This window comes from Aspergillus clavatus, genomic scaffold (genome assembly GCF_000002715.2).
Source record: "Aspergillus clavatus NRRL 1 1099423829800 genomic scaffold, whole genome shotgun sequence".
Taxonomy (NCBI): Eukaryota; Fungi; Ascomycota; class Eurotiomycetes; order Eurotiales; family Aspergillaceae; genus Aspergillus; species Aspergillus clavatus.
In genome coordinates this window covers 2,066,552-2,086,030 of record NW_001517099.1, presented here as the reverse complement: position 1 = coordinate 2,086,030, position 19,479 = coordinate 2,066,552, and the positions used below count along the sequence as shown (strand labels likewise).

At 46.3% G+C, this 19,479-nt stretch overlaps 5 protein-coding genes across 5 annotated transcripts, besides 7 other annotated features; 1 reads left to right on the top strand and 4 right to left on the bottom strand.

Annotated features, from left to right (window-relative positions):
- Positions 1 to 220: 220 nt before the first annotated feature.
- Positions 221 to 247: a microsatellite.
- An 850-nt stretch (positions 248 to 1,097) lies between these two features.
- On the top strand, positions 1,098 to 3,065 carry ACLA_052080 (putative long-chain-fatty-acid-CoA ligase; the record flags this gene model as incomplete). The annotated part of the gene is made up of 5 exons (XM_001272161.1): positions 1,098 to 1,449; positions 1,531 to 1,849; positions 1,924 to 2,312; positions 2,377 to 2,703; positions 2,758 to 3,065. The coding sequence occupies 5 exons, from the start codon at positions 1,098 to 1,100 to the stop codon at positions 3,063 to 3,065; spliced, it is 1,695 nt and encodes a 564-aa protein (XP_001272162.1).
- Positions 3,066 to 3,183: 118 nt separating this feature from the next.
- Positions 3,184 to 3,207: a microsatellite.
- Positions 3,208 to 3,802: 595 nt separating this feature from the next.
- Positions 3,803 to 3,835: a microsatellite.
- Positions 3,836 to 4,446: 611 nt separating this feature from the next.
- ACLA_052070 (sugar porter family MFS transporter) lies at positions 4,447 to 6,338 on the bottom strand (the record flags this gene model as incomplete). Its single annotated transcript, XM_001272160.1, has 5 exons — positions 4,447 to 4,741; positions 4,818 to 5,757; positions 5,814 to 6,002; positions 6,057 to 6,190; positions 6,250 to 6,338. 5 exons carry the CDS (start codon positions 6,336 to 6,338, stop codon positions 4,447 to 4,449), a joined length of 1,647 nt encoding a protein of 548 aa, XP_001272161.1.
- A 1,931-nt stretch (positions 6,339 to 8,269) lies between these two features.
- Positions 8,270 to 8,293: a microsatellite.
- A 441-nt stretch (positions 8,294 to 8,734) lies between these two features.
- Positions 8,735 to 8,763: a microsatellite.
- Positions 8,764 to 11,055: 2,292 nt separating this feature from the next.
- Positions 11,056 to 11,081: a microsatellite.
- Positions 11,082 to 11,864: 783 nt separating this feature from the next.
- Positions 11,865 to 11,889: a microsatellite.
- Positions 11,890 to 12,546: 657 nt separating this feature from the next.
- On the bottom strand, positions 12,547 to 14,830 carry ACLA_052060 (putative zinc knuckle transcription factor (CnjB); the record flags this gene model as incomplete). The annotated part of the gene is made up of 13 exons (XM_001272159.1): positions 12,547 to 12,728; positions 12,797 to 12,868; positions 12,958 to 13,034; positions 13,084 to 13,144; positions 13,195 to 13,271; positions 13,321 to 13,468; positions 13,516 to 13,723; positions 13,787 to 13,885; positions 13,963 to 14,093; positions 14,144 to 14,274; positions 14,324 to 14,404; positions 14,465 to 14,609; positions 14,776 to 14,830. The coding sequence occupies 13 exons, from the start codon at positions 14,828 to 14,830 to the stop codon at positions 12,547 to 12,549; spliced, it is 1,467 nt and encodes a 488-aa protein (XP_001272160.1).
- A 941-nt stretch (positions 14,831 to 15,771) lies between these two features.
- Positions 15,772 to 17,109, bottom strand: ACLA_052050 (uncharacterized protein; the record flags this gene model as incomplete). The annotated part of the gene is made up of 3 exons (XM_001272158.1): positions 15,772 to 16,746; positions 16,798 to 16,944; positions 17,002 to 17,109. The coding sequence occupies 3 exons, from the start codon at positions 17,107 to 17,109 to the stop codon at positions 15,772 to 15,774; spliced, it is 1,230 nt and encodes a 409-aa protein (XP_001272159.1).
- Positions 17,110 to 18,716: 1,607 nt separating this feature from the next.
- On the bottom strand, positions 18,717 to 19,439 carry ACLA_052040 (DUF846 domain-containing protein; the record flags this gene model as incomplete). Its single annotated transcript, XM_001272157.1, has 3 exons — positions 18,717 to 18,865; positions 18,930 to 19,216; positions 19,300 to 19,439. 3 exons carry the CDS (start codon positions 19,437 to 19,439, stop codon positions 18,717 to 18,719), a joined length of 576 nt encoding a protein of 191 aa, XP_001272158.1.
- Between the last annotated feature and the right edge of the window lie 40 nt (positions 19,440 to 19,479).

Sequence of the window (19,479 nt, the reverse complement as noted above, 5' to 3'; positions counted from 1 at the left end):
TCTCTTCAGTGCCTTTGAGATTCAGTTTCAACATACCTGATCAGTAAAAAACCATGGTAGTCGACAGCGATGAAGTATGAATGAAGTGATCGGTATAAGCTTGCTCGTAGAAGATCTGTTTCAGCTCCCCAAAGCCCAAGTGCTGAATCGGGACAATGTGCCAAGTACCACCTCCAGCAGAACTTCCAAAATTCCCCGAAAAATCCGAAACACTCTCCCAAGAGGAAGAGGAAGAGGAAGAGGAAGAAAAACAAGAGACGGATGATAAAAGAAGGGAGGAATCGATAGATCGATCGATATCTATACTCTCCCACCGGTATTTAGTCCACCAGCTTATCTGATTCTGTGCGCTCTGGGACACTCACGGATCGCTTACGGAGCACGCACCAGCCGCTCTTCTCTCACGTGACGAGTACTAGTTCTTTCACCGGTGGTAGTGTACCAACAACTACTGTAATACTCCTCCAGATTTATCATCTATAGACTATGAGGGTAGAGCGTTGCCAAAAACAAAAGAGGGTTATAGAAAGAGAGTAGTATGCCTCCTAATGACTAGCTAATCCTATTATACTATAAGTATAATAATCCATTCCCATCCACTATCCATGCTGGATACTTATCTGATAAGAACCTTGAATTAAAGTATGAAGCTAAGGGCGACCTGACGGAGTAGATTAGATTAGTCATAACTTCAAAAGACCCTTCCGCTATTGCCATCGTGAGGTAAAACATGTGTCCCACAGATGACTTGACTGTATACAATCCAAAGCATCCATGACATGAGCACATCTGAAAGCCTTGGAACAGATGTTTTACTTGGGCTGTCTCCCAAATCAGCGGAACACGCATAACAAAACACATCACGAGTTCACGACAGATCTTGGCAAGTATGCAACTGATCAGCGAGCAGCTATGATGCTCAATTCGTTCTATGTCAGTGTACTATACCAAGTAAGCAGCGACAATCCTTCCCACCTGACAACTTACATATTTTGGGTCTCTTGACTTTTCTTAACACCAGTAAGTCCTCATTTGGTTCCCCTGATCTCAGCTTATTCTAAGAAGAATTCCAAAGTTCGCCCCCAACTGCTAACATAATGACCGACCCAAAAGCAACCATCCGAGGACCGTCTCAGCCCCCTCTCCGCTCCTGTACCATAGGACAGCTTTTAAGCCAACAAGCCACCACCTTCCCCGAGAGACACGCTATCGTGGCTTTCAGCACCGGCGTGAGGCGGGATTATGACCATCTCAATCTCCGAACCAGAGACATCGCCCGCGCCCTCGTGGCCGCTGGGATCTGCTATGGTGATAAGATTGCCATCCTCCTAGGGGACTGTGAGACCTACGTGGAGCTCTTCTTTGCTGCTGCTAGGATTGGAGCCATTGCCGTCCTGATCCAAGGGTCATACTCCGTAGTCGAGACTCTCAATGTTCTCCAGGCGAGTGGTCAGTGGTGTGCCTGGTTTTTCTCCCGCCCCCTGTGGTGGATTCTTTGGAACCTCCCCCGAACTGATGAGAAGTTTTCAGAAAGCTGTATGTTGTTCATCTCCGCCAGCCTCGGCAATGAAGCCTCGAGTGCATTCCTAGATCAATTTCAAGGCCTTGTCGGGAGTAGAACCCTAGGGCAGCGGGTTCCCCGGTTGAAGACTATCGTGCAGATTGACGATGATAGCCCGACACTGACCAGCATATTCACACCTTGGAGGACATTTCTCCAGCGGACCAGCCTCGTTACCCTATCACACCTTACCTGTCTCGAGGAAAAGGTTGCTAGTGATGCCGTTTGCGCGTTTTTGCTCACCAGCGGTACGACGGGGAGTCCCAAGATCGCAATGTTAACACACTCGTGAGTGGAATTTGCCACTGATCTATCCTGTTTCTTGAGGGGGTTAATCCTCTGAAAAATCGTCTTGCCACAAGAAACATCATCAACAACGCTTTTCTGACTGGGGATCGGATCCGCCTGGCTGCCAACGATCGGATCTGCTGCTGCTTCCCCCTGTTCCACTGTGCTGGGCTCATCTGCGGCATGATGGCCTGCCTTGTTCACGGGGCTTCACTGATCCTCCCCGCAGCCCGATTCAGTGCCAGCACCGCTCTGAAATGTCTCCGCGTGGAGCAGTGCACTGGTCTGCACGGAGTTCCAACCATGTTTAACGCAATCCTTCAGAAGGCACGCGCACAGACTGCCCCTCCTGGTCCCTCGCCCCATCTTCGAACCGGAATCATAGGCGGCTCCTCCCCGTCCGAGTCTCTCTGGACCGCACTCCAGCAGGAGTTTGGGCTCAAGGATCTCGCACAAGGTTTTGGTTAGTCGGATCTGTGGTCGCATTCTCGGATTACTTGTCATTCATGTTAAACACTTTTGTATAGGGATGACAGAAACCTCTGCCGCCGCGTTCCTGTCGCCACCGCGTATGGGAGAGAGTAGATCACTGCCAGGCCAGCTGCAGATTCTACCCCACACATCGGCCAAGGTGGTTGATGTCCAGGGAAAGGTCGTTGCTCGGGGCGAGCGAGGCGAGCTGTATGTCTCCGGCTATCTGTTGCTGAAAGGATACTTCAAGAACCGGGAGAGAGCCCACGACGCGATGGTCTGGGAGGATGGAGAGCTATGGTTTCGGACGGGAGATGAAGTGCTGATTGACACCTGCGGGAACTTGCAAGTAACGGGTCGAATCAAAGACATAATTATTCGAGGTACTTCAAGTGGAAAGGGCGGATGAAACGATCGAATGCTGACGGACGGCGCAGGTGGAGAAAACATCTATCCTCAGGAAATTGAGGGCCGCTTGGAGGAGCACAGGTCCATCGCGCAGGCCTGTGTGTTAGGAGTAGCCGATGACCACTACGGGCAGGTGGTTGCGGCCTTTCTACAACAATTACCCAGCACCGTCCGCCCCTCGGATGCAGAGTTGGTGGAATGGGTTCAAATGACCCTCAGCCCGGTAAAAGCCCCGGCTCGCATATTCTGGTTGGGGACCGACGGTCTGCCGGACACCTTTCCTCTCACTGGCAGCGGTAAGATCCGCAAAAATGTACTCCAGCAGCTAATTGAGTAGGAAGTCCTACGCTCATGTTGCCTCTTTCAATCGGTATCTTGTTTCTCTTGCTTGAGGTTCTTGGTATGTTTTACAGCGTTACGAAACAGGTGAACATCACTCAATCTTTTTTTTTTTTAAAAAAAAAAAAAAAAAAAAAAAATCGATTACTCTGCATTGAGAAGTTTATCTAGCCGTAAGGGATTTCATGAGAACACAGTATCGAAAGAAAAAGGGCGAGTAAAGAAAATAGAAAGATGAATGCGAGGCTGTCAAGTGTTTCGGTTCTCCCACCATCACTGATGCAGAGAGCTACACATTCTCAGTAAGGGGTACCAGTACCACTCTAGTATGGTCAAAGATAGTTCCTGGCCTAGGAGACTGGGGAGTCCCTAGAAGTGGCACTGTGGCTAGCAGTCACTCCCGGGTCTGTCCGCACTTAAGCTTCTAACTGTGCAACATGGCTCATGGTTCAGAAAAACAGTTGAATGACAGTGATTCCATACCATGACAGGACAACAGAAACATTAGAAAGGGAGTTATAGAATGCTCTATCTCTGCACTGTAACTCTGTAAGTCAAAAGTATACAAACAGTGAGGCCCCGGGGGTGGGTGATCGAACTGCCAAGACTTGTATTTAAGCTTCTTGATCCGCACGGACTATATTTCCGCACCCCTAGTCCCCTAGGTATACTTAAAAGGAAACCCAAACCAGACCATACCTTCCGGCCTTCCCCAGGGGTTCCCGGGTGAAGAGTAGGCAATAGGCAATAGGCAATAGGCAACAGGCATTCTCACTCACACTTACACCCCAAATTAAATTAGCTTTCCCCAGAGCCCCCGGCAGTCAATGAGCACACCAGTGTGTAACTCAGCTACGATCCTGAATCCTGAAATCTGAATATCAATAACCTCGGCTTATAGTCCTATACTACTATACTACTATAACGAGTAAATACTAAAAGCTTTCTACCGTCCCGTGGGCTCTGAGTCTGGTACATAAGAAACTTCCACGTGCTGCCAAATTGCCAATGTGTGCCAGTAGATTTCTCCGGGAATCCAGTTCAGTACCTAGTAGGTAACTAGATGATTGAGTTGGCGCTTTGGTCATTATGGTCATGGTATTATGGTATCATGGTATCTTTGTTCTTGTTCTACAGGTCTAGGGAACTGTGGGTTCATTGTGCTGATACTTATTATCAAGGCTAATTAATATAATTACACGGGGGGTTTATGACTTGGAGATTCAGACAAGAGCAGAGAAGAGTATCTCGTTCATCAACAAAATCTAATTACAAAATCCAAAATCCGGGGGTATATAGTCATGCAGGGAACGCGACGCCCGTTCCTTCGTACAGCTGCCTCATCGCGAAGCCTGATGATGAGAAACTCTCGACACGGATTAGGCCTTCTCCACCTGCTCCACCTGCTCCATGCTCGTGTTCTCGTCGCTGTGATCGCCAGCCTCCTTGTGGTTGTGGTTCAAGACGCTGGCACGGCGCATGGCGTGGTCCTCGACGTCGTCCAAAGGGCGCAGGAGCTCGCCCTTTTTGCCGTACATGTGCGGCTCCTCGCGGGCGACGCGCACCACCGAGAGGACGCTCTTGGTCTTGCGGAAAATCCTGTCCATCTCTTCGAGGGATCGTCGGGTGGTCTCGGGGTAGAAGAAGTACACGACAGGGAAGATAGCCGCATTACTATCATTCGTTAGCGGTTCAGCTCTCAGTAAAAAAAAAAAAAAAAAAAGGAGAAAAGGAAAATGGAAAACCTCACATGACAGCGAAAATGATGTAGGTCTGATATTTGATGTTCTCAAAGGCAACCGGGGTGATCATGACGACCATGAAGTTGAAGATCCAGTTGGACGAGGTGGCCAGCGCATTGGCCGGGGCACGGATCTTCAGAGGCACAATCTCCGCAGGGTACAGCCAGGTCATGCCCAGCCAGCCGATGGCAAAGAACGTGTTGAAGACAAAGAGGAAGACGGCGCAGGCGATATTGGCCTGGGGGTTGCCCATACTGGCGGTAATGGCCAGGATGACCATGGAAATCGACATACCCGCCGCACCGAACAGCATCAGAGAACGACGACCAAACTGCTCGATGGTGAAGACGGCGATCCAGGAAGCAATGAAGTATTCGGTTCCGTTGCAGGCAGCGATCAGTCGCGAATTGATCATCGTCATCCCCAGCTGCTGCTCGAGCACGACTGGAATGTAGTAGGTGATCAGATTGATGCCGCTGATCTGCTGGAACATCTGGTTGACGTAGGCAAGAAGGGTCCGGTGGAGGTGGCGGTCCTCGGTCATCGTGAACATGTCGCGGAATGAACCCTTGGCCATTTCCAGAACGGTGGCTTTGATGGCCGTAAATTCGGTCTCCACAAAGGTCTCGTCGGCGTCATCCCCCAGCAGCGCGGTTAGAACATTCTTAGCCTCATCCTCTCGGCCCTTGAGCACGAGCCAGCGAGGCGACTCGGGCAGGAACATGACAAAAGCCAGAATGATTGCCGCGAAGAAGATCTGGAAAGCCAAGGGAAACCGCCAGGCCACCTCGCTAGGGTCCGCAAACAGCAAACCAAAGTCGATCCAGTAACTGATGGTGATACCGCAGGTGATCATCGCACCCTCGATCATGACCAGTTGGCCACGGTGGTTGGACTTGCAGCACTCGGATTGCCAGGTGGGCACCGTCGACGTATTCATCCCGTTTCCTTGACAGCGTTAGTAGGGGGTCGTCAACCACTGACTACTGGTCGATTCAACTCACCGAACCCGGTGACCAGACGACCGATGATCAGCTGGGGAAGGTGGTAGGCGGTGCACTGCAGGATCGCTCCGACCACCATGATCAAGGACCCAAGAAAGATGGTCTTGCGCCGACCCAGCCAGTTGCCAACCCAGATGGTGGGAATAGAGCCAGCGAAACATCCCAGATTGTAGGCCGCAACAACGATACCTGAATGAAGGTGTTAGGTGCGAGGTGCTCACATGGAGTATCCAAGACACTCACCTTGGCGGGTGGACTGCGCGCTCCTCTGGGAGCTATCCAAGCTCTCAAAGTACTCGCCGTTCAGCGCGATAGTGGGGAAGTATTTGATGAAGGACTGTAATGTTAAAAGACCGCCGGTGACACCTTGATCATAACTTAAAATGGTCAGATAAAAGCGCTCGTTTCTCCGTCGATATGTGCGCCCTGAACTTACCCGAACAGCAAGAAATCCATACCAGCGATGACACCGATAGCAAGCTGGAGCTTGGAGCCCTGAAGGCCCAGGTACCGGTTATTCCCCATGTTGCACAGAGATACGTTGTCTGTCCGCGACCAGGAATTTTAGAAGAGAGACGACGTAAAAGGGAACTCAGGAAAATTTCCCGAACGGACTCATGAGATATGAGTAGAGGGCGGATTAAGGGAAAGAAAAGCTGAGATAGAGAATAAGAAATTGAAGAAAAGATCGGCGTTGGACAGAGACGCAGAAGAAAGGGGGGGGGGGGGACCTTATATAGAAGTACCATTCGATTATTCAGTACATTATATATTTTAACCAACTATTTTATCACGGACCATTGGGAGAAAACCCTACCGTAGCTTCATGACCAGGGTTATAATTTCCTGCTGGGTCCAAAAGGTCCAAAACAGCAATGAGCGGGAGAATGCATGTCAGGATGGTGCATGAGAGCAAATCAGCGACCCCAATGGAGGGAACCATCGATGATGAAGAAGGAAAAGATCTCTCCACACTGTCTCCGGATCGAGCGAGGCAATACGTTCCCCATTCTTTGATAAGTCAGTTCGCATCGTCTTCTCTAGGTCTTTGTGACATCGGGGTGTAGTGATTGGCCGTGGTTGCTGACACGGGGTACGGAGTAGTAGTAGGCTACGACGAGCCACGGCATGATCGGGGTATGTACTCTGTGGAGTATGGAGTATGGAGAGTATGGACTCATGCACTGTGTCTCCACTGTGAGCGGCTCAGTGCAACGACGGACAGGAAAATATGACGATGGTCGTAGTCGCACTCTCTTGGTATTTAGTCAGGACTAAGGATGCAGTAGTAGTTAGTGAACCAGGAGCCGAGTCTAACATTCAACCGGTTCTGTAAAGACACAATTGTGGCTTGATTGATCGGCGGGAGCTGACCAGGTTGGATATGGAGACTGGACGGAGTCGAGTGGTACAACCGTACAAGACCTACTGCCATCTCGAGTCTTTATTCCTGGGTTAGCGGCATAACTAGTAGTGCATTAGTTCGTGGGTGTCTGGTAGGCTAGATAGGCTCTTAGACTCTACCCCGGAGAGAAGGAGAGAAACAGTGCCCACATCAAATTCCCTTCATGATGCCGTCATCAGAGAAACGGGTTGACTGCAGACGTCCATGGCACTAGCCCGTTCTGGGTAACCCGAGGAGTACTCCAGAAGCGATGGAACACAGTATTGGAGAAGGAATATATCCCCAGTCTCGAATAAAAGGCACCGGGTGTAGTCAAAATCATGCCGTGTGACGTCTATCTTCGCATCGATAAATTGTTGAGCCATGCTTGTTTGTATGATGCTCGCGTGGTTGATCAACATCAACTTCCTCACTATCACTGACCTCCACGTGCTGACTCATCCGGGGGTGTGGGGGCTCCGGATTCCCTGATTTACAATGGATTCATTCATTCAATATTCTATCATTCTACACTCAACCAGCAACAGTTGACATTCAGATGCTTACATCCTGAGACTCACGATGGCCATGACTTCTATCTACTCTCTGTGCCCTGTACCATATAGGTCCTCATTCGAGTTCCGGAACATTATCGTGGCCTCACCAGTTGACTGGTTCTGAGAGATGGTGGGAGGACTAGAGAATCACAGTCATACCCATGATCCCATCAGACCAATAACCAAAGAGTGTAGTGGTAGAGGTAATCACCCCCTTCTGGCACATGATACCACTCCGCAAAATTTTCATCTCAACATTAAAATATATATCTTTACTCCTTGCATTTCATATCAAGTCCATCAATGTTATTAATTTGGTTAGATTACCTAGTAAATAAAAACATAAATATATATATTTAGATATACTGAAAGTCTGGATTAATATCTAATTTTTCTAACATGTTCTAATAGTGTTTTTTAGCTAGGTGAGAAGGCATCTATAGAGCCTTATCCACCTACTCTTTCTTAATCTATGTCTTATTATCCAGCATGAAAGTGAAGCTATTCACATGGTCTAGATTTACTAGATTTACTAGATTCACTGGCATAGTGAGCAGTGGGAGCCGCCGGGGGGTAGGAGCATATAAATATCTATCTAGATCCAGAGTTAAATAAGAAGAACTAGGCAGTGGATATAGTGCTAGCCAGCATGGAGTCTAAATATATAAATATCTCTCTAGATTAACCATAGATTAAGAGCCTCCTTCTGCTTTAAAGAGGTGCTTTTAGTTAATCTCTATAAATACTACTATCTCTCCCTCCCACTGAGAGAAGTAGTTAATAATATAGCTAGCTAATCACTATGGTGGAGATATCTATAATAGAGGCATCTATGATAGTAGCATCTATAGTAGAGCTAGCAGAGCTGGTGTTAAAGATAGGTAGGAAGGGTAGTTAGATAGTAGAGTAGGCAGGGAAGACTATAAAGTCTTTATTTTTAGTATATTTACTATAGAATTGTAAGTAGCCTAAATCTCTTACTTCTACTCTTTCTTCTTCTTCTTCTTCTGCTCCTACTCTAGTTTCTAGGCCTCTATAGTCTTTACTTTCTTATCTTTCTCTTTCTTCTTTAACTCCTAGGCCTCACAGGCCTTTAGGGCCTTATCTAGGCTGTAGATATAGCCTAGAGATAGCTTAAACTTCCCTTTAGAGTACTATGAGTATTAATTCTTTAAGATAATAATAATACTAAGTAGATTATAATAGCTATTCTGAAGAAGGATAACACTATTTAACTTACTAATAAGTAGGTGAGTAAGATACTTCTTATATTTTAGTAAGATAGTAGGTAATGCCTGCTATATCTACTAAAAATAGAAGAGGTATTCTTCTTCTAATATAGGGGTTTTAAAGCTAAGGGTAGAGGTAACTAACTCTAGAGATAGAGAAGTAATATCTATCTCTTCTAGAGCCTATTTTATATGCTTTATCACTATTTTTAGGTTAATTAGCTAGAGACCTAAGGTTCTCTAGCCTACAGAGATCTAGGTAGATATTATTAAAGCATTCTAGATAGTAAAGAGGCTATCTAAAAAGTCTTCCTTTATAATATTTACCTAGCTAATATATAGGCACTTCCTAACTTCTATTAAATAGGTATAAGATAGCAGGCTAAATATATATAGATCTAGCAGTTAAAGCAGATAAGATGTATGTAGTAGTATATAGATTAGGATAATCTAATTATCCTAATAGATCTATATAAATCTAAATAAAAGATAAGATTCATATCTATTAATTAGTAGTAGTTATAGTAGCTAATCTATCTTCTTCCCTATATATATCACCTAGCTTATATTCATCTAGGGAATAAAGATATATTAAAGCTATTTAATAATATGCTGCCTATTACTATATCCCTTTAAAGAAATACTAATCTATATATTAGGATCTATAAAATAAAATAGCTAGCCTATATAGATCTGCTTCTCTTTAAAGATAATATATAGTGAGAGATACTTCCTATTCATACTATAGTATCTTAGAATAATAGTCTATTCTTAATTATCTAAGCTAGTAGTATGACACTGCTATATATAGAGATAGCTTTAATATATAATCACCTTCTCTTTATAATATAGAATACCTATATAGAATCCCTTCTCATCCACATTCTAGATATCTTCATAGAAGATATAATATTTCTCTATTATATGCTTAAAGAGCTTAATAAAAGATAAAATAATCTAAGGCTATACCTAAAGTATATATTTCTTATCTAGAAAAGATTCCTATATCTACTTAAATTTATAATAGTATTTAAAGAATTTTATATATTAGTATATACTAACTAGCTTAAATTTAATGCCTAATTACTAATAATTCTACTTATATAGAAGATTTATAGTATCCCTAAGCATCTTATAGCTTAGAGGGAAGCTAGATTCTATCTAATATATAATCTAATTATAGAGAACCTCCTCTTAGATTTCATCTAGCTTCTGGAATTATTAAAAAGCCTTAGATTATAGCTGCTATATGCCTTTTACCTAGTAGTATAAGATATAGTAATTAATTTCATATATATAAGCTACTTTATAAATTAACTAAAATTCATATTAATCCATAGCCTTAATTACTTTCTCTAGATAAATAGCTAGGGGGGGTAGAAGAGGCAGCTCTCCCTTATTTTTACTATATTCTATCTCTAATTCTCCTATAAGTATTAATAATAGGGAAGAAAGTAGCAATAATATAAAAAGTAGGCTCCCTAGATTATATACCTATATTTCTGGAATCTCCCTTACCCATATAGGTAGCAAAGATGGTAGTGGAAGAGGGGGGGTAGTATATAGTAGGCTTATAAGATATAGTAGTATTATAGGCACATTAAATTAAATTTCTTCTGAATTTTTAGTAGTATCACTATTATTTTCTAGATATAAATATTAGCAGTGCTTTATTATATATAATTTACTACTTATGATCTATTTTAGATGTGTTTTCATGGAATAATTTAATGTGGAATGTGGACAGATCCATGGTTGAGATGAAAATTTTGCGGAGTGGTATCATGTGCCGGAAGGGGGTGATTACCTCTAGTGGGTGAATATTCCTACTCAAGTTAGTTCCTTAACCGAAGCCAAAGCCGAACGACGGGCCGCCGAGACCAACCGGTGCTTCGGCTCAGAAGTCAACAATCAACATTCAACTTTGAATTCAAGGCCGGTGGAAACAAGAGCTTTGTGGCTTTGATTACGGAAAGCAGTATTGCTTGATATCAACTGCTTCTTGATACTAGTATATTTCCTTCCATACTCCCAGTTCGGTACAGTGTGTCGTAGACTACAGAGAACCTACTACCTAATATACCTAATATACCTAATACGCCAACGGTCCACTTCCCCAGGCTATTCCTTTACTCCATAATCTCTCAGACTCCCCAGTGTTCAGTGACCGGCCCACAATGAACGCACCGATCCTGAGTCTGAGTCTGACATTGGACCATGCACCAATTCCATAGTCCATACCCACACGATCCAACCGACTGCAATCGTGCCCTCAACTCTCAGACCAACTAAACTAACGGACTGGGGAATTTAGCCTCGCTTCGCACGTCCCATCCATGACGCCCTCGAGGCTCAAAGCCAAAGCCTCGAACATGCAATCAGGGCAAATGGGATGTCAAAATGAACCATGCATTCTGCCGCGATGCCGCTCCGCTTCACCACCAGTGATTCTTTGGCCTTTTGCAGCCTCTAAAAATCACTCATTCGTTGATGTCGCATGGTATATATATATATATAGTTGACTGTGAAACCAGCCGGAATTGCCGTTTTTGGTAAGCCGAGCTGGTCGTACCACATCTTCGACTCGCTTTTCGTGTCAAATGTCTGTCACTGTCCCTGATTTGACAGTTGACACATGCACAAAACTGTTAGATATTATATGCTTAGATAGTATCTGTCTGGGTATAACTGACTATGAAGTGATTGAGCATCTCTAACACTCACACTTGAGCCGAATGAACTCCGTGCTCTTCCGAACTTCAAATGGTTGTTCTTTTCTTGGCAAGTCAAATGACGGCAATGGCTTAAATAAACAATATATACTCCCGATCTATATTCTATACACATCGCGGTTAAGTTCGACAGTACCTACTATTAGTAGTTCAATGTTCAATGTTCAATGTTCAGTATCAGATAACCCCCCACGCGACATTGATGCCGGGCATTGGTACTAACTCCATTATCAGATAGTAAGTAGTACTGGAGACCATTGCTGTGAGCTCTGACGGTCATGGGCTGTCTATTAAGGAACAAGGAGCAATCGATATATTGAGACAAGCCGCGCTAAGCCCTGGGGTTGAGTCGCACGTTCACTACATAGCATTCAGCATTTACTAGGTTGCATAGGCTCCAGTGATCCTGTCATTCTAGAAGGCGTCCCTTGCATTTTGCATCCGAGGCGCCTCACCGCTGGTCCCACGTGTCTATACTCGAGGCTATGGAGGGCGTATGTTGATCTCGATCTGATCATCATTCCGGGAGGGTATTCTCTCGATACGGCCAGTCAATTAATACGGCGATAGGTCAAAGCAAGTCAAGAAGATGTCCTACTGTGGAGCAGATGGAACAATTCGTAGATTCATTCTCATTCATGTCCCGAGTGAAACGGACCGAGAACGGCGTCGTCCGTCGACTATCTAGATTTCCTTTGGGATGTAGCAGCTAGACTGTCGACAGTCAACCGTGCCCTCTGGCTGTTATTAATCCCGGTTGATTCATTGTGAGATACCTGGGTGATAGTTCCTGGGCCTGCCCGGGAATGCTGAAACAGCCAGCAACGGTGTCTACCATCCACCACCGCCGGACGACCAGCCACCTGCTCCAGCATCTCCGCCCTTGGTGTCATTTTGGGGCTGCGCTTCGGTAACCCATCCACTATCGCCCGAAGCATTGTCCTGGTAGTTGTTGTTGCTCTGGCCGAGATCGTCGCTAGTGGCTTGGGGGCAACGCTTGATGGTGTGACCCACTAGAACATTAGAATTGCTAGGTTAGCCTCCCAATTGATAAACAGAGTAGCCGTTGGAAGACTCTTACTCTCGCCGCAGTTGTTACATTTGACCTTCGACCAGTCCTTCTTCTTGGTGCAATCGCGGCTGAAGTGTCCAACTTTTGCAGTATCACGTTAGCATCAAGTCCATCAAGGGCTCGGAGGCCATGCGCCAACATGTGAGTCAACATCCTAACAGATAGCTTACCTTCGTCACAGTTACGGCAAGTCACAGTCGAAACATCACGAGGTTTGTCGCAGTCTCTAGCTATGTGATCCTCAGATCTGATGTAGTTAGATACGTGATAGCACAGTCAAACCTTCAGGCACTCACCCGCAGTTGCGGCAGGTTCTCGGTGGAGGAGCCTGGGGACAATCCTTTGCAAAGTGACCGACTGACAAGTATATAAGTAACGCACAAGAGCGGCCATGGAAAGAGACTCACCCTCATTGCAACGCTTGCATTCCACGCCTTCAGCAGAGCGGGGATTAGGGCAGTCGGCTGCTTTATGATCGGGAGCCCTATCGCAGTCAATATCTCACTCACAGCTAGAAGAACAGCAAGCCATACCCGCAGTTGCGGCAAGCGTATCTATCACGACGAACCTCAGGGCAATCACGAGCACGATGCCCACTGGCGTTGCAGTTGACACATTTGACCTCGACGCGTTCGATCAGAGCACGCTCCTCCTTGCAGCCACGCGCAGTGTGGCCCATTTCTGTCATTATCAGCTTTATTCTTAACTGAAGGAGATATTTGACCTACCACCACAGTTGCTGCACTTCGGGATCTGTCTGTCGTATGGAAATCCGGCGTCTTCGAGACGTTCAAGGTTCTCCTCGGGATTGGCTGGCCAGCGCTCCCTAAGGTTTGCACGCTGTGCTTTGGGGCTGAAGTAAAAGGCAACAACGTATTTGCAGTTCAATCTGCCCTGGAGGTTGATAAGACTGATGCTGTCACCCACGGGTTTTTCCTACAGCGGAGACGTCGATCAGTATTCGAAAGAGCCTATTGATGGTAGAAGAGCTGACCTTACCATAGCGATGAGATAAATGTTGAAGTTCTCCGCGCGCATTTTCTTCTCAATGTCGACAAAGCTGGCCTGGGGAGCTGCCTTGGAGTAGATCTTGAGGCCCTGCAAGACTATCAGCTCTCAATCACAGATTGAAGAATATGCAGAAAGGGGGTTTATGTTCAGACTATCCCTCGTACCTCACGGAAATCCTCAAGATCTCTCTCATCACTAGCCTTCTTGAGGACAGCCCAGGCCTCTTCTGGAAGCTTGTCGGGCACATTGTTCAAATCAAACTTGCGGTTTTCGGTGCACTCGATAGTTCTATGACCTATCATTTGCTTATCAGCCACGTTTTGTTTCGGGGCGAGCATTACATACCTTCGCTCTGGCAGTTCTTACACACATCAGGAGGTCTATCAGGACACTCCGCAGCAGGATGTCCTTCCTTGTTGCAAATACGGCAAGAACCCTTGAAAACACGGGGCTTGGTGCACTCTGCCTTGGAATGGCTATGCAGAGTTAGACCAGCAATACGACGGCAGCGCGGAAATCACTTACCCTTCCTCACCACAGTTGAAGCAAGCCATGCCCTTGCGAGGCTCAGGACACTCACGCGCAAAGTGACTTTCATTTCCACAGCTGGGGCCGGTTAATTATGGCACGCTACTTGGGATCTGTGAGTGGAAGCAGGACACTTACTTGCGGCACTTGTTATCGTTTCCCTCTCCTCCTCCAGCGGCAGAGGGCTCGAATTGGTCACCACCGGCATTACCACCCCAGTTATTCTTGCCAACACCTCCCCCGGGGGCCCAGCCACTAGGGCTGACGTTCTCATCGGCAAAACCTGCTGTATGAGCCCGTGAGTTTCTTGTCCCCGACTCGAGTTGTCATAGTGCGTGCCCATGAGACTTCCCAGCACTAGCACACAACAGAGACCATGTGATACCAGGAAGAACTGCCAGAATCTCGGCTACTATAATTATAGACCAGAAATTATGGAATACACATACCGGCACCGTTGCTTTCACCCCAGCCGGTTGCCTCGCCGGAAGTCCAGCCAGGCATCTTGTATGTCGGTTGACGCTCGGAACTGTGGAGGGCAAAGACGTCAGAAAACAGTGTTCTTCAAACTTCGTACTGTGAGGCACCTCTCTCAAGGGAGTTTGATATGGTATGCAGATTGAAAAGGGAAAAAACCAAGGCGTAGCCTCTTGACACAAATTTTGTGCGAAGGACGTGTTTCTCAGAGATGGGGAGGCGATAGCGAACATGCTTCTTTTGATGCAGAGAGAGTAAAAAGGGCTTACCTGATACACGTCTTACTCAGAAGCAGAACAAATTCTCGAAAAGGGAAATGAGCAAGAAAGAAAGAAGGAGAGAGAGAAGGATGGACAGAGGCAAGAAAGGAAGAAGATGGACAGGTGAGTTCGAGGAGAGCAACAAACAAACAATGACACTAGAGCCCACGCAAGCCTCAGGCCGTTTGCTTCATAAAACCTCTGGTCTCTTCATTGATCGAGCACATGTTGCTACAAGAGTATATCAGAGGCAAATTCACAGATAGTAAGTGGCTATTGACCAAAAGGTTGCAGAACGGCTGTTGATATCTATAAGGCACTTTGATTATACAGCATGACTGGGGTAACAGAGCATAGAGATAAATGCACTTCTATAACATTCTGAAGGTGCTCTTTAATTTTTCCTAGAAAAGTACAAATACCTTATAGAATAAAACCCTGCCAATCCCCATCTATGAGTGAGCCATTTGCAAAGCACCAAATATTATATTTGATGTGCATGCTTCTTGAAACGCACATGAGACAGAGAGAGCAATAAGCAGAGATGACCACAGAGATGACCATCCACTGGAGTGAGGTAATGTACAAATTCAAGCCATTAGAATCCGACTCTCTGCCTCCTACTATGCGTCTGAAGCTTTGCGACATTCCACTTGCCGTGTCCGTGTTTTTGAGTCAAGTTGCGATGCAGCCAAACTAGCCACAAACTCAAGCACAAGCAGTCCCTGCTGCCTTGTGTGTATCTTCATAGATCTTCAGGCAACGACGGAGTTCAGCAAGGCTCTCGGTAAGCTGGATATTGTCCATGCAAGTTTTGCACGGTGGCTTCTTTGGTCCATCAGCATCACGACTCTCTCTCAATTGCTGCAAATCAGCCTCCAGTCCCTTGATCTGATTTGTCTGCTTCTCATGCTCTTCCTTTTGCTTCTGGACGCTGTCGCTCAGCTCCTTCACTTGCTTTTCCTGGTTGGTGATCTGGTTCTCCTTTTCTGCCAGCAAGTCTTTTAGTTGCTTGATCTCTTGTTGGAAGCTCACAGCTTCTGCTTTGTGCTGATCAGCACGGGCACGCTCTGAAGCATATTGCTTGACAGCCACACTGGCTCTCATCAGGAACATTGAGATAATATCATCTGGCATATCATTTTCACCGAATACAGGCAGAATAGAAGGGGCAAGGGCAGGCGGAGGGAGCATTTGCGGCTTTGGCGACGAGGATTTATGCACCGGATCTTGCGGTTGTGGGGTAGAGTCGCGGCTCAGTGAAGGTGATGCGCTTGGAGACTTTCGCGACGTCACTGGAGCTGTCTTAGACAGCTCATTCGGTCCCTGGGGTACGGTCATCATCTGGGAAGAGCGAGTACTCAGGCCAGCAGATTCTGTGACCGGAGCCCTGTTAGAACTCGAAACTATGCCTGAGGCACTGAGCTGGTTGGAAGGCCTGCTTCGAAGCCCGTGGGAAGTCCTCGGGCTAACCATACCAACCGTGTGGTCAATATCCCCTAATTCCCAATCGGTTTGATCACTTGTGCTACTTTCATCACCAGAGGAATGAGATTCCGAGCAATCATCCGTGTCATTTTGGCTGGTCTTGGCCTGTTTTTGAGGGCGCTTGCCCATGTCCTCTCCAGGGCCACGGCCGCGTTTAGGCACTCCGTTCATGCTCTTTGTGTTGGATCTATTGGGCTGGTAGATATATCAGCCTAGAAGCCGGGTATATAGATAGGTTAAATATACCTTTACATCGGCTTTCTTAGAACCGATGATCCTTGAGGACTTGAAGATATCAGTAGGGCATAATGTAAGAACGATGAGGAAGACGGGGTTGTCGCTTACGGAGTATTCTTTGCAGAGCGCAAGCGGGGTGCGATCCGGAAAATTTCTCTATAAAGATCGGTCAAACCACGAAGGCTACAGTCTGGACGAAGATGGTCTGCATACCGCCTGAATCTGTCTCCAGGTCAAATCAGGGAAAGCATTCTTGATATGAAGAAGCCGCTGTCGTTCCTGGGGTGTCCAGCGAATTCTGGAAATCTTCGGGCTCGGCATGGATAACCCAGGATGATGAATAAATGCTGAGAGTGAAAAGGACAGAGATGGTCTGAGAAAAGGCAGTCTGCGTGTGGTTTTTACAGTGTGGCTATACTACCTGTGTGATTTGTCGGCACTGGGAGTGTTTGCCCGGGGATTTACCCTCTTGATCTCCCTGGAAAAAGCAAAATGACAGGGGACATTCTCGTTTAGTAGGAATTGGCTCTCTCTGAGCTCGATGTTGGCAACCAACAAGAATTCGAATATGGTATTGGCTATCGAGAACGGGCAAGGCTGAAACCGAGGGATGTGGTATCATGGCACACTCGGGTATATGCAAAGTACTTTTTGCACCTGAGAGAAAATAGGAGACATGAGGATATGGAGTCAGAAGATTGTGTGGGAAGGGTACAGCTTGCCTTTCGCAGGAGGCAGTGTTAATGGCTGTGATATTTGAACTAAGAACATGTTTTAACAAAACGTCTTCACTGGAACTGGATGTCTGTTGCCTTTCCAGAACAATGAGAATCGACTGAGTTCAATAAAGATCTAGTCCATAATACAGAATCATAGAGCAGCAACCTGCTCAATGCATTATCAGTTAGAGCTCGAGGTCAAGCATACTGGTAGAAGACGACGCGTGTTACAAACCTCCATTTCACAGCTTGAACCTTCTCTATGCTCTTTGATATCAAGACAGAAAGCGCTCAGGCGCACTCAGATGGAGCCCAAAAAGCAAGCATAAAGCCACTGTATGGAATGAGATACATTTCCATTTCAAGTCACCTGCATATGTCGCAGGAGAGAACTGCAGTAGCTTGCAGCTTAGCACGGGCACGTCCGAAGAACGAGTCATTTTGGCGACTCTTTGTTTACTCCAGAAATGCGGCGCAGTCACTTACTCCGTACAGCCAAAGAGGCATTGGTTGGCATCAGTTTAATTGTCGTTGCCTCGAGCCATAAAGTCCTTTCGAAAGAGCTACAAAGAGTAGAGAAATTTATTTGGGACTGTTATAAGCCAGGGTTAGCTGCATTATCTCTGGAGCTGAAGTGGATTGTTGTGATCACTGATCACTGCCATTTAATTTCACTTACTACTAGGTGGCACTGCGACAAAAAATACTAGCAAATACTAGCATATACTGGTGCCTAAATAGTGGGGATAGGCCAAACAGTTTAGGTAGATACCTAATGCCTTTTGTCAAGCTCAATACCTGACAAAAGCCCATACAACGTAGTTTATCAAATCTGTCATTACAAGGGACGTGGAAAAAGGACGGCAGGCACCGGTTATTTTGGCTGAGTGAATACGCAAGTCAATGACAATTGACTAATTGAGACGAACCAAGTTTTCTGTCTCATGCAATCTGATACTTGGAAGGTGCAGAAAGGCAGACAGACTCAGCACATAATCCGATTGTCATAGTCCTCTAAGATTGTCCATTTTCCAGGGAGGCCGTGGAATAAGTTCCTCGATGTACTACTGATAGATGGAATACTTAAATGCAATACTTGATTGTTATGCCTGGGCCATAAGAAGAAGGTAAGAGTGCCAGACACCAAAGGCCCTTGTTCTTGAACAGATCACATAAACTTAAATCATACATCCGTTGACTGATCACAATTTACTTAAAGAGTCTGCCCAGCAGACCTCCCGTAATATTGCTCACGATGCTTCCCCCAAACGCCCGGTTAGCAAACGTAGACGCTTGGCCGAAGCGATCGCATCGAGAGAAAGCAACCGTGTTGGTAATGGTCAAGATCAAGGCAATAGCTGAGGTTGAATTAGACCCTGCCCGGAGAAAAGTACGAGATGGCACTGCGAGAGAACAACTTACCAACCAAACTTAACCAAATGATTTTGCTCAATGTGACAATAGCCAACACAGCCAGCCCGATCCACAGCGCAGGCGTTATGTATAGACCGAGCCAGAAGAATCTCTTATCTGTAGCCGTGATGGTACGAGTGGTGGGGTCGGACGACTCAAATACCCAGTGCGAATCGCCGGTTGAAGTGTTGACTTCGTTCCACCAGCGCAGACCAACTAGGCGACGGCCGGCGATGTTCTTAAGATAGTAAAAGTCCGCGGAGAGGAGGAGGAGGGTCAAGATGAAGACAAGGACGCTGGGTATCATGTTAGCCGAAGATTAATCGCGGGGGGTGATTCTCATGGGTGACCATGAAGCTCATGCGCATCGCTCACATACAAATTCTTGATAAATAGAACTCCGAACAGATACATCAGGAGAGCACTGGAGCGGAATCCCAGAAAGCAAAGGAGTGTGATCGGATGGGCGCTGAGACGCCAGTTCAATTCCCCCTGCTGGGGCTGGAGGGGTTGGTCCATGATGAGGCTATAAGCAATTATCAAACACCTTCAAGACAGG